This window comes from Somniosus microcephalus, chromosome 4 (genome assembly GCF_052327205.1).
Source record: "Somniosus microcephalus isolate GS21.2 chromosome 4, FLI_Smic_1.0, whole genome shotgun sequence".
Lineage (NCBI taxonomy): Eukaryota > Metazoa > Chordata > Chondrichthyes > Squaliformes > Somniosidae > Somniosus > Somniosus microcephalus.
In genome coordinates this window covers 77,693,107-77,706,292 of record NC_140990.1, presented here as the reverse complement: position 1 = coordinate 77,706,292, position 13,186 = coordinate 77,693,107, and the positions used below count along the sequence as shown (strand labels likewise).

Genomic DNA, 13,186 nt, shown 5'->3' with positions numbered 1-13,186 from the left:
GCACATGGGATTGGGGGCTAGGTATTGACTTGGGTAGAGAACTGGTTGGCGGACAGAAAGCAAAGAGTTGGAATAAACGGGTCGTTTTCCGAGTGGCAGGCAGTGACTAGTGGGGTACTGCAAGGATCGGTCCTAGGACCCCAGCTGTTCACAATATATATTAATGATCTGGACGAGGGAATTGGATGTAATATCTCCAAATTTGCAGACGACACAAAGCTGGGTGGGAGGGTATGCTGTGAGGAGGATGTCGTGAAACTCCAGCACGATTTGGACAGGTTGGGTGATTGGGCAGAAACATGGCAAATGCACTATAATGTGGATAAATGTGAGGTTATCCACTTTGGTGGCAAAAACAGGAAGGCAGTTTATTATTTGAATGGCAATAGATTGGGAGAAGGGGAAGTGCAAAGAGACCTGGGTGTTCTTGTGCACCAGTCGCTGAAGGTAAGCATGCAGGTGCAGCAGGCGGTTAAGAAGGCAAATGGTATGTTGGCCTTCGTAGCAAGAGGGTTCGAGTACAGGAACAAGGATGTCTTGTTACAGTTGTATAGGGCCTTGGTGAGACCACACCTTGAATATTGTGTGCAGTTTTGGTCGCCTTACCTGAGGAAGGACGTTCTTGCCATGGAAGGAGTGCAGCGAAGATTCACCAGGCTGATACCTGGGATGGCAGGAATGACGTATGAGGAGAGATTGTGTCGATTGGGCTTATACTCACTGGAGTTTAGAAGATTGAGAGGGGATCTCATCGAAACCTATAAAATTCTGTCAGGCCTGGACAGACTAGATGCAGGAAGGATGTTTCTGATGGCTGGGGAGTCCAGAACCAGGGGTCATCGTCTAAGGATAAGGGGTAAGCCATTTAGGACTGAAATGAGGAGGAATTTCTTCACCCAGAGAGTGGTGAACCTGTGGAATTCTCTGCCACAGAGGGCGGTGGAGGCCAGTTCATTAAATATATTCAAGAAAGAGTTGGATATATTTCTTAAGGCTAAAGGGATCAAGGGATATGGGGAGAAGGCAGGGACAGGGTACTGAATTTGGATGATCAGCCATGATCTCATTGAATGGCGGAGCAGGCGCGAAGAGCCGAATGGCCTACTCCTGCTCCTATCTTCTATGTTTCTATGTTTCTGAAAGTTCAGATGATCGCCTGAACCCAATCCCACAGTGAGAGCACCTGAACGGTCTCTCATCAGTGTGAACTCGCTGGTGTCTCAGCAGGTTGGATGACTGAGTGAATCCCTTCCCACACATGGAGCAGGTGAACGGCCTCTCCCCAGTGTGAATGCGCTTGTGTGTCGATAGGCCAGAGGGTTGGCTGAAGCCTCGTCCATACACAGAACACGTGTACGGTTTCTCCCCGCTCTGAATGGTACGTTTTGCTTCCATGTTCAGAGGCCGGTGATACTCAGATCCAATGAGTCGAGTGACTCTGTCAGATCTTGACGTGATGTTTGGTTTAAGCTTACCATCTGTAAATCCTCCCCTCCTAATGCCCTGTAAAATTAATTTAAAACGGAGCGAGAGAGTCAACCCAGAAAAACAAAGGCAGGTTGTGAAATTGAGCTCAATGAATCTGGTCATTTGTGGGGCCGGCACCAGAAAAAAGTGACCATGAAAGCTGCCAGATTGTCATAAAAACCCAACTGGTTCACTGATGTCCCTCAGGGAAGGGAATCCGCCACCTGGTCTGGGCCTACACAAGACTCTGGCCTCTATGGGAGGAGAGAGAGAGAGAGGGGTGGGAGTGGGAGGGGGCGAAGGAAAGGAACTTTATACATCTGCAACTCGTACAGAACTTTGACAGAACCTCCAAAACATGCAACCTGCACCACCTAGAAGGACAAGGGCAGCTGTTGCATGGGAGCACCATCACCTCCAAGTTCCCCTCCAAGTCACACACCATCCTGACTCAGACATATTCATCATTGCTGGGTCAAAATCCTGGAACTCCTTACTGAACAACATTGTGGGAGTACCTTCACCACACTGACTGCAGCAGTTCAAGAAGATGACTCACCACCCCCTTCTCAACGGGCAGCTGGGGATTGGCCATATTTGCTGCTCTTGCGAGCGACGCCCACATCCCAAGAATGAATTAAAGCAAATCTGTCTGTGTAAACTGGATTAAAAGCCTGTACAGAAATACTTGTTCCTAAAACAATACTCTTTTACATTGTAGGGACAGTGTCTGTTTAACAACCTAATCTCCCCCAGAATCCACCTCCCTTGACAGTCTCACATTGGAAATTGTTGGGTCCTCCTGGGCTCAGAAGTACTGGGGGTTAAACCCAGCAGCTTCTCCTCCATCTCCACTCCAGCTCAAACTGAAGCAACAAAAAGACCTAAACAGGCGGCCAGGGACCTACCTTCCGCCAGCCTGCAATAAAACTCTTCCCGACAGCCACTGACTAATGGCGGCCGCAGCACCCACAATTCCCTGCGCCCCAGAAACCGCTCTATCCAAGGCGCTGATTTCCCCGCTGAGAGTGCGCATGCTCCCCGCGGCCGCTGGCCATTTTGGGAGCCTGTCTCCTGTCCTTTTCCCGAGTCGGACTTGGTGGAATCGGCTGAAGAAACCGGGAAGCGGTGGCTCGGATCGGGGAGGCGCTGCACTCTGGGTTTCCTGGTGCTGGGCCCGGCGCTCTGATTCTGATTGAGTTTTTTGATGAGGTAACAGAGAGGGTTGATGAGGCTAATGCAGTTAACGTGGTGTACATGGATTTCCAAAAGGCATTCGACAAGTGCCACATAATAGGCTTGCCAGCAAAGTTGAAGCCCATGGAATAAAAGGGACAGTGGCAGCATGGATACGAAATTGGCTAAGTGACAGAAAATAGAGAGTAGCGGTGAACGGTTGTTTTTCAGACTGGTATACAGTGGTGTTCCCCAGGGGTCGGTACTAGGACCACTGTTTTACTTGATATATATTAGTGACTTAGACTTGGGTGTACAGAGCACAATTTCAAAATATGCAGATGACACAAAGCTTGGTAGTACAGTGAACAGTGAGGAGAATAGTGATAGAATTCAAGAGGACATAGACAGGCTGGTGGAATGGGCGGACACGTGGCAGATGAAATTCAACGCAGAAAAGTGCGAAGTGATACATTTTGGTAGGAAGAACAAGGAGAGGTAATATAAACTAAAGGGTACAATTCTAAAGTGGGTGCATGAACAGAGAGACCTGGGGGTATGTGTGCACAAATCGTTGAAGGTGGCAGGGCAGGTTGAGAAAGTGGTTAAAAAAGCATACGGGATCCTGGGCTTTATAAATAGAGGCATAGAGTCCAAAAGCAAGGAAGTTATGATGAACCTTTATAAAACACTGGTTCGGCCTCAACTGGAGTATTGTGTCCAATTCTGGGCACCGCACTTTAGGAAGGATGTGAAGGCCTTAGAGAGGGTGCAGAAAAGATTTACAAGAATGGTTCCAGGGATAAGGGATGAGGGACTTCAGTTACGTGGATAGACTCGAGAAGCTGGGGTTGTTCTCCTCAGAGCAGAGAAGGTTGAGAGGAGATTTGATAGAGGTGTTCAAAATGATGAGGGGTCTAGACAGAGTAGATAGAGAGAAACTGTTCCCATTGGCAGAGGGGTCGAGAACCAGAGGACACAGATTTAAGGTGATTGGCAGAAGAACCAAAGGCGACATGAGGAAAAACTTTTTTATGCAGCGAGTGGTTAGGATCTGGAATGCACTGCCTGAAAGGGTGGTGGAGGCAGATTCAATCACAGCTTTCAAAAGGGAATTGGATAAGTACCTGAAGTAAAGAAATTTGCAGGGTTACGGGGAAAGGGCGGGGAGTGGGACTCGCTGAAGTGGTCTTGCAGAGAGCCGGCACGGGCTCGACGGGCTGAATGGCCTCCTTCTGTGCTGTAACCATTCTATGATTCTATAAAATATTAGAAAGTTTGTTCCACAGAAGCACGAGGTTTATCTGCTTTTATTGATGAATTTAAAAAGTCTCTATTAAAACCTGAGCCAGTGTGTTGTGAGACAATGAGCCTTGTGTCCAATAAGGGGAATAAAGGCCCACAGCCTCCCCTGGCCCCGGGCCCTGAACAACGGACTGGAGAAACTCGCTGCCCTGCGGATCAGACAATCAGCCGGCGCTAGTCCCGCCCCTCGGGCTCCCCGATTGGTTGGAGAAACCGCCGCCGGCTCGCTCCTCCAGTCCCGCCCTGCTCGCTCCCTATTGGTCAGAAGCTCCCGTCAATCAGGCCGTGAGCTCGGGCCACGTGTCCTCGAGGGGGCCACGTGTCCTCGAGGAGATCACGTGATCAACCAACTGACGCCGCTCGGTCCTGGGCCTCGCGGACTCTCAGGTTTTTCTATTTCTCTTTATTCTCTCCCGTCCACCCCACCCCGCGCGATTCTCCACCCAATCGGAGCGGAGAAAACTCACTTTGCGTCACCGATCGCAACTCTGTAACCGACAGCAAGGCCTTTCCCGGAATGCCCCGCGCCGACTCCGTCCGACAGGATCCGAGTGCGCAGGCGCAGCTCCGAGTGGGGGATGGGGGTTGGTCTCCTCTGGGCATGCGCGGTTGTTGCCCTTGGCGACCGGCAGGGGTCGCTGTGTTGGACTCGGCACAAACCGCCGTCCCGCGTGCGCATGCGCGGACTCGCCTGTCAATCAACCATCAGCCAGAAGAGGTCGCTGGTGAGGCTAGTGAAGAAAGAAAGACTTGCATTTTTATGACAAAGGGTTTTGACCTGAAACGTCAACTCTAATTTCTCTCCACGGATATTGCCTGGCCTGCTGAGTTTTTCTCGCATTTTCTGTTGTGATTTCGGATTTCCAGCATCTGCAGTATTTTGCTAAAGTACTTTTGAAGTGTAGTCACTGTTGTAATGTAGGAAATGCCGCAGTCAGTTAGCGCACAGCAAGCTCCCACAAACCTCCAGCAATCTGATAATGACCAGATAATCTATCATTTTGTTATGTTAATTGAGGGATAACCATTGGCTAGGACGCCGGGGATAATTCCCCTGCTCTTTCCCACATTACAACAGTGACTACACCTCAAAAGTACTTCATTGGGTGTGAAGCACTTCAAGACGTCTGGTGTCCTGAAAGGCACTATATAAATGCAAGTATTTATTTCTCGAAATAGTGTCATGGGATAACGCTGGAAAAACTCAGCAGGCCAGGCAACTTTCATGGAGAGAGAAATAGAGTCAACGTTTCGGGTCGAAACCCTTCTACAGAAGTTGTGTAGAAGGGTTTCGACCCGAAACATTGACTCTGTTTCTCTCTCCATGGATGTTGCCTGGCCTGCTGAGTTTTTCCAGCGTTTTCTGTTGTTATTTCAGATTTCCAGCATCCGCAGTATTTTGCTATCATATTAGTGTCATGGGATCTTATACATCCACCTGAGAGAGCAGACGGGACCTCGGTTTAACGTCTCATCCAAAAAACAGCACCTCCGACAGTGCTGCCCTCCCTCAGCACTGCACTGGAGTGTCAGCCTAGATTTTGGTGCTCAAGTCTCTGGAGTGGGACTTGAACCCACAACTTTCTGACTCAGAGGTGAGAGTGCTACCAACTGAGCCACTGGCTGACACTAAAGAACAAGCAGTTCTGACGAAAGGTCATCGACCTGAAACGTTAACTCTGTTTCTCTCTCCACAGATGCTGCCTGACCTGCTGAGTATTTCCAGCATTTTCTGTTTTTATTAAAGAAACGAGGGAGTGATTGCTGACAGGGAGAATGTTGGGTCGTCCTGCGCATGCGCACCTCCCTGGCGGCTAAGGCGAAACACCGACTCGCCCCCACCTGAGCCGCGCACGTGTACCAGATGTTGCGGCTCCGCATGCGCGCCCGATGTTCCAACCGCGGGGTTTTGTGCGCTGAGCATGCACGTTGTGGACTGATCGGGACGGGCGATTGTGGAGCAGGAGGGAGAGCGCGGGGGCCATGAGCACATGCACGGGACTCAGCGTCAACAGAGCGTTTTCTGGAGCGCTGGGGCTTGTGGGTATTACAGCCGCCATTACTGCTGATCCTTTCAACCAACCTGTGCAGCAGCTGGGGCCTGAAAATCAGCTTCACTGCCCCTAGGTTCGGAAAGGGGAAAATTAAACAACAGTTTGCCTCTGATCCTTTTCTGAACTCATTTTACAGGGTTATCGAAGTGGAGCAGTTACAGGCGGGAAGCTGAAACCAAACATCACGTCAAGATCTGACAGAGTCGCTCGATTCATCAGGACCTGAATATCATCGGCCTTTGCACATGGAAGGAGAAAGCAGCGATCGCAGCAATGACAAACCGCACACGTGTTCGGTGTGTGGACGCGGATTCAGCCGATCACCTGACCTGGCGAGACACGTGCACCGTCACACCGGGGAGAAACCGGGTAAAGGTGGGGACGGCGGGAAGGGATTCAGTTCCCCGTCTGCATTGGAAGTTCAACGACGCAGTCACACCAGGGACAGTCCGTTCACCTGCTCCGTGTGTGGAAAGGGATTTGTTAGTTCATCCCACCTGCAGACACACCAGCTTGTTCACACTGATGAGAGGCCATTTAACTGTCCTGACTGTGGGAAGAGCTTTAAAAGCCCTGGGGAACTGAAGGGACACCAGCGAGTTCACACTGATGCAAGACCCTTTAAATGTTCTGACTGTGGGAAGAGTTTTAAAAGCCCCGGGCATCTGAAGGGACACCAGCTTGTTCACACTGATGAGAGGCCATTTAACTGTCCTGACTGTGGGAAGAGCTTTAAAAGTTCCGGGAATCTGAAGGGACACCAGCTTGTTCACACTGATGAGAGGCCATTTAACTGTTCTGACTGTGGGAAGAGCTTTAAAAGCTCCAGGGAGCTGAAGGGACACCAGCGAGCTCGCACTGATGAGAGACCGTTTAACTGTTCTCACTGTGGGAAGAGTTTTAAAATCTCCTGGGAACTCAAGCAACACCAGCGAGTTCACACTGGGGAGAGGGCGTTCACCTGCTTCGTGTGTGGGAAGGGATTCGCTCGGTCCTCCAACCTGCTGACACATCAGCGAGTTCACACTGGAGAGAACCCCTTTAAATGTTCTGACTGTGGGAAGAGATTTAAAAGCGCTGGGGATCTGAAGAGACACCGGCTCCTCCACACTGGGGAGAGGCCGTTCACCTGCTCCGAATGTGGGAAGGGATTCACTCAGTCAGCCAACCTGCAGAGACACCAGCGCCTCCACACTGGGGAGAGGATATTCATCTGCTCTGAATGTGGGAAGGGATTCACTGATTCATCCACCCTGCAGACACATCAGCGAGTTCACGCTGACGAGAGACCCTTCAAATGTTCTGACTGTGGGAAGAGCTTTAAAAGCTCTGGGGATCTGAAGGGACACCAGCGAGTTCACACTAACGAGAGACACTTTAAATGTTCTGAGTGTGGGAAGAGTTTTAAAAGCTCTGGGGATCTGAAGAAACACCGGCTCCTCCACACTGGGGAGAGGCCGTTCACCTGCTCCATGTGTGGGAAGGGATTCGCTCGGTCCTCCAACCTGCTGACACATCAGCGAGTTCACACTGACGAGCGAACCCCTTTAAATGTTCTAACTGTGGGAAGAGATTTAAAAGCACCGGGGAGCTGAAGAGACACCGGCTCCTCCACACTGGTGAGAGACCGTTCACCTGCTCCGTGTGTGGGAAGGGATTCACTCAGTCATCCACCCTCCTGTCACACCAGCGAGTTCACACTAACGAGAGACCCTTTAAATGTTCTGACTGTGGGAAGAGCTTTAAAAGCTCGAAGAACCTTAAGAGTCACCAGCATGTTCACACTGATCATAGAATCTAACAGCACAGAAGGAGGTGATTCGGCCCATCGTGTCTGTGCCGGCTCTTTGAAAGAGCTGTCCAGTTTAGTCCCAAACCCTGGCTTTATCCCCAGAACTCTGCAAACTAGTCCTCTTCAAGGACATGTCCAATTACCGTTTGAAAGTTCCTATGGAACCTGATTCCAGCATCCTTTCAGATGGTGCGTTCCAGATCTTAACAACCCTCTGTGTGAAAACAATTCTCCTCATTCCCCTCTAGTTCTTTTAGCAACTATTTTAAATCTGTGACCTTTGATTACCGACCCACTTGCCAGAGTGAACAGTTTCTCCCTACTTGCTCGATCAAAACCCCTCATCATTTTGAACACCTCTATTAGGTCTCCTCTTAACCTTCTCTGCTCCAAGGGGAACAATCCCAGCCTGTCCAATCTCTCCACATAACTGAAGTCCCTCATCCCTGGTACCATCCTGGTCAACCTCCTCTGCACCCTCTCCAAGGCCTTGACATCCTTCCTAAAGTATGGTGCCCAGAACTGTACACAAGACTCCAGCTGAGGCCAAAACCCTGCAGCTGTACAAAACCCTGGTTAGACCACACCTGGAGTACTGAGAGCAGTTCTGGGCACCACACCTTAGGAAGGGTATATTGGCCTTGGAGGGAGTGCAGCGTAGGTTTACCAGAATGATACCCGGACTTCAAGGGTTAAGTTACGGGGAGAGATTACACAAATTAGGGTTGTATTCCCTGGAATTTAGAAGGTTAAGGTGTGATCTGATCGAAGTTTTCAGGATATTAAGGGGAACAGATAGGGTAGATAGAGAGAAACTATTTCCGCTGGTTGGGGATTCTAGGACTGGGGGCATAGTCTAAAAATTAGAGCCAGACCTTTCAGGAGTGAAATTAGGAAACACTTCTACACACAAAGGGTGGTAGAAGTTTGGAACTCTCTTCCGCAAACGGCAATTGATGCGAGATCAATTGTTAATTTTAAATCTGAGATTGATAGGTTTCTGTTACCCAAAGGTATTAAGGGATATGGGCCAAAGGCTGGTGTATGGAGTTAGGTCACAGATCAGCCATGATCTCATTGAATGGCGGAACAGGCTCGAGGGGCTGAATGGCCTCCTCCTGTCCTATGTTCCTAACTAGTGATTTGTAAAGGTTTAGTGTAACTTCCTTGTTTTTGTATTCAATGGCCCTATTTACAAAGCCAAGTATCCCATACGCTTTCTGAACCGCCTCACCAACTTGCCGTGGCACTTTCAAAGATTTGTGAATGTGGCCCCCCAGGTCCCTCTGCTCTTGCACCCCCTCAAAATAGTCCCATTTAGATTATACGGCCTCTCCCTGTTGTTTCTCCCAAACTGCATCACTTCACACATATCCTCATTTAATTTCATCTGCCTTGTGTCTGCTCATTTCACAGTCTGTCTCTGTCCTCCTGAAGTCTGCTACTACTATGCTCACTATTTACTACGTTGCCAAGTTTTGTATCATCCGTAAACTTCAAACTTGGACACCTGTACCCAAGTCCAGGTCAGTTATATATAACAAGAAAAGCAATGGTCCTAATCCCGACCCCTGGGGAACCCACTGCATACTTCCCTCCAGTCAGAAAAACATCCCTCAGCACTGCTCACTGCCTCCTCTCCCTTAGCCAATTATACACCCAAATTACCATCAGCCCTTTAATTCCCTGTGCTTCTATTTTCCGAGTAAGTCTCTTATGTGGTACTTTATCAAATGCCTTTTGAAAGTCCATATATACAACATCTGCTGCACTACCTTCATCAACCCTCTGTTACTTCATCAAAGAACTCAATCAGGTTAGTCAGACACGATTTACCTTTAACAAATCCATACTGGCTGCCCCTTATTAACCCATGCTTCTCCAAGTGAGAATTAATTTTGTCCTTGACAGTGGTCTCTAGTCATTCACCCATCACTGACATTAGACTGATTGGCCTGTAGTTACCAGGTTTATCCCTATCCCCTTTTTTAAACAGGGTGTAACATTTGGAATCCTCCAGTCCTCTGGCACCACTCCCATATATCTGAGGGAGATTGAAAGATTGTGGTCAGAGCTTCTGCTATCTCCACCCTAGCTTCCCTCAGCAATCTAGGATGCATCGCACCTGGACAGGGTGACTTGTTAACTTTGAGTGATGACAACCTATTTAGCACCTCCTTTCTATCCATTTTTATCCAATTTCTCTACTCCCCCCTCCTCTACTGCGACATTAACTTCATCCTCTTCTTTTGTGAAGACAGATGCTAAGTACTCATTCAGTACCTCAGCCACACCCTCTGCCTCCGTATGATGAGCTCCTATTTGGTCCCTAATCCGCCCCACCATTCCCTTAACTCTCCTTTTACTTTTCATACGTTTATAAAAGATTTTTGGGTTCCCTTTTACGTTACCCACTAATCTTTTCTCGTATTCTCTCCCCTGTGTCAGCTGTGGCTCAGTGGGTAGCACACTCGCCTCTGAGTCAGAAAGTTGTGGGTTCTAGTCCCACTCCAGGGACTTGAGCACATAAAGCTAGGCTGACACTCCAGTGCAGTGCTGAGGGAGTGCTGCACTGTCGAAGGTGCCGTCTTTCTGATGAGACTTTAAACTGAGGCCCCGTCTGCTCTCAGGTGGATGTAAAAGATCCCATGGCACTATTTTGAAGAAGAGTAGGGGAGTTATCCCCGGTGTCCTGGCCAATATTTATCCCTCAATCAACATAACAAAAACAGATTATCTGGTTATTATCAGATTGCTGTTTGTGGGAGCTTGCTGTGCGCAAATTGGCTGCCGTGTTTCCCACATTACAACAGTGACTCCACTTCAAAAAGTGCTTCATTGGCTGTAAAGAGCTTTGAGATGTCCGGTGGTTGTGAATGACGCTATATAAATGCAAGTCTTTCTTTCATATACCCTTTTTCAATTTCCCCCACTCTCTGTATTCTCCTGGTTTTTGACTGTATTCTGTACCTGACATTTGTTGTAAACCTCCTTTTTCTGTTTTATTCTAACCTCTACATCCTTTGTCATCCAGGGAGCTCGAGCTTTGGACGCCCCATCTTTCCTCCTTATGGGAATATGCTTGGTTTGTACCCGGTGTCAAATTTTATTTTATAACGTGAAGCGCGTTGGGACAGTTTACTACATTAAAGATGTTATATAAATACAAATCGTTGTTATTGTCTGAAACTAACAAATTCCACAGAGAAAAAATAACAGTATTTTTACTCCCAAATATTAAATATTTTGTTCCACAAGATTTAACTGCTTTTATTGATGAATTTAAAAAGTCTCTATTAAAACCTGAGCCAGTGTGCTGTGAGACAAAGAGCCTTGTGTCCAATAAGGGGACTAAAGGCCCACAGCCTCCCCTGGCCCCGGGCCCTGAACAAGGGACTGAAGAAACTCGCTGCCCTGCAGATCAGACAATCAGCCGGCGCTAGTCCCGCCCCTCGGGCTCCCCGATTGGTTGGAGGAACCACCGCCGGCTCGCTCCTCCAGCCCCGCTTGCTCCCTATTGGTCGGAAGCTCCCGTCATTCAGGCCGCAGACCCTGGTCACGTGTCCCCGAGGAGCCCATGTGCTCCGTCCAACTGACGCCGATCGATCCGGGGCCTCGCGGATGCTCAGGTTTTTCTATTTCTCTTTATTCTCTCCCGATCCACCCCTCCCCCCACCCCGTGCGATTCTCCACCCAAATATTTTGTATCAGTCTTTACAGTAGAGGACACTAAAAATATCCCAACACTGGTCAAACAGGGGGCTATAGGGGGGGAGGAGCTAAACACAATTAAAATCACTAAGGAGATGGTACTTGGTAAGATAATGGGACTAAAGATGGATAAATCCCCTGGACCTGATGGCTTACATCCAAGGGTCTTGAGAGAAGTAGCGGTAGGGATTGTGGATGCATTATTGGTAATTTTCCAAAACTCCCTGGATTCAGGAAAGGTCCCAGCAGATTGGAAAACTGCTAATGTAATGCCCTTATTTAAAAAGGGAGGTAGACAAAAGGCTGGAAACTATAGACCAGTTAGCCTAACATCTGTGGTTGGTAAAATGTTGGAGTCCATTATTAAGGAAGCAGTAACAGGACATTTGGATAAGCATAATTTAATCGGACAGGGTCAGCATGGTTTTATGAAGGGGAAGTCATGTTTGACAAATTTGCTCGAATTCTTTGAGGATGTAACAAACAGGGTGGATAAAGGGGAACCAGTGGATGTGGTGTATTTGGACTTCCAAAAGGCATTTGACAAGGTGCCACACAAAAGATTACTGCACAAGATAAAAAATCACGGGATTGGGGGTAATATACTGGCATGGGTGGAAGATTGGCTATCTAACAGAAAACAGAGAGTTGGGATAAATGGTTCATTCTCGAGTTGGCAATCAGTGACTAGTGGTGTTCCGCAGGGGTCAGTGCTGGGACCCCAACTCTTTACAATCTATATTAACGATTTGGAGGAAGGGACCGAGTGCAACATATCCAAGTTTGCCGACGATACAAAGATGGGAGAGAAAGCAGTGAATGAGGAGGGCATAAAAAACCTGCAAAAGGACATAGACAGGCTAAGTGAGTGGGCAGAAATTTGGCAGATGGAATATAATGTTGGAAAGTGTGAGGTTATGCACTTTGGCAGAAAAAATCAAAGAGCAAGTTATTATCTAAATGGAAAGAAACTGCAAAGTGCTACAGTACAAGGGATCTGGGGGTCCTGGTACATGAAACACAGAAGGTTAGTATGCAGGTGCAGCAGGTGATCAGGAAGGCCAATGGAATCTTAGCTTTTATTGCAAGGGGGATGGAGTATAAAAACAGGGAAGTCTTGCTTCAGTTATACAGGGTACTGGTGAGGCCACACCTGGAATACTGCGTACAGTTTTGGTTTCCATATTTAAGAAAAGATATACTTGCTCTCGAAGCAGTTCAGAGAAGGTTCACTCAGTTGATTCCAGAGATGAGGGGGTTGACGTATGAGGAAAGGTTGAGTAGGTTGGGCCTCTACTCATTGGAATTCAGAAGAATGAGGAGATCTTATCGAAACATATAAGATTGTGAGGGGGCTTGATCGGGTGGATGCGGTGAGGATGTTTCCACTGATGGGTGAGACTAGAACTAGGGGGCATAATCTTAGAATAAGGGGCTGCCCCTTCAAAACTGAGATGGGGAGAAACTTCTTCACTCAGAGGGTAGTAAATCTATGGAATTTGCTACCTCAGAGAGCTGTGGAAGCTGCGACATTAAATAAATTTAAAACTGAGATAGACAGTTTCCTAGCTGATAAGGGAATTAGGGGTTACGGGGAGAGGGCAGGGAAGTGGACGTGAGTCTATGTTCGGATCAGCCATGATCCTATTGAATGGCGGAGCAGGCCCGAGGGGCCGTATGG

At 48.3% G+C, this 13,186-nt stretch overlaps 1 protein-coding gene across 1 annotated transcript in view; it reads left to right on the top strand.

Annotated features, from left to right (window-relative positions):
• Nucleotides 1–13,186, top strand: part of LOC147119293 (uncharacterized) — a 162,985-nt gene that overhangs the window by 65,651 nt on the left and 84,148 nt on the right. The window contains 2 exon segments of the mRNA XM_085984937.1: nt 6,535–6,832; nt 7,001–7,525. Of these exon segments, the coding sequence (XP_085841063.1) occupies nt 6,535–6,832; nt 7,001–7,525 (823 nt within the window).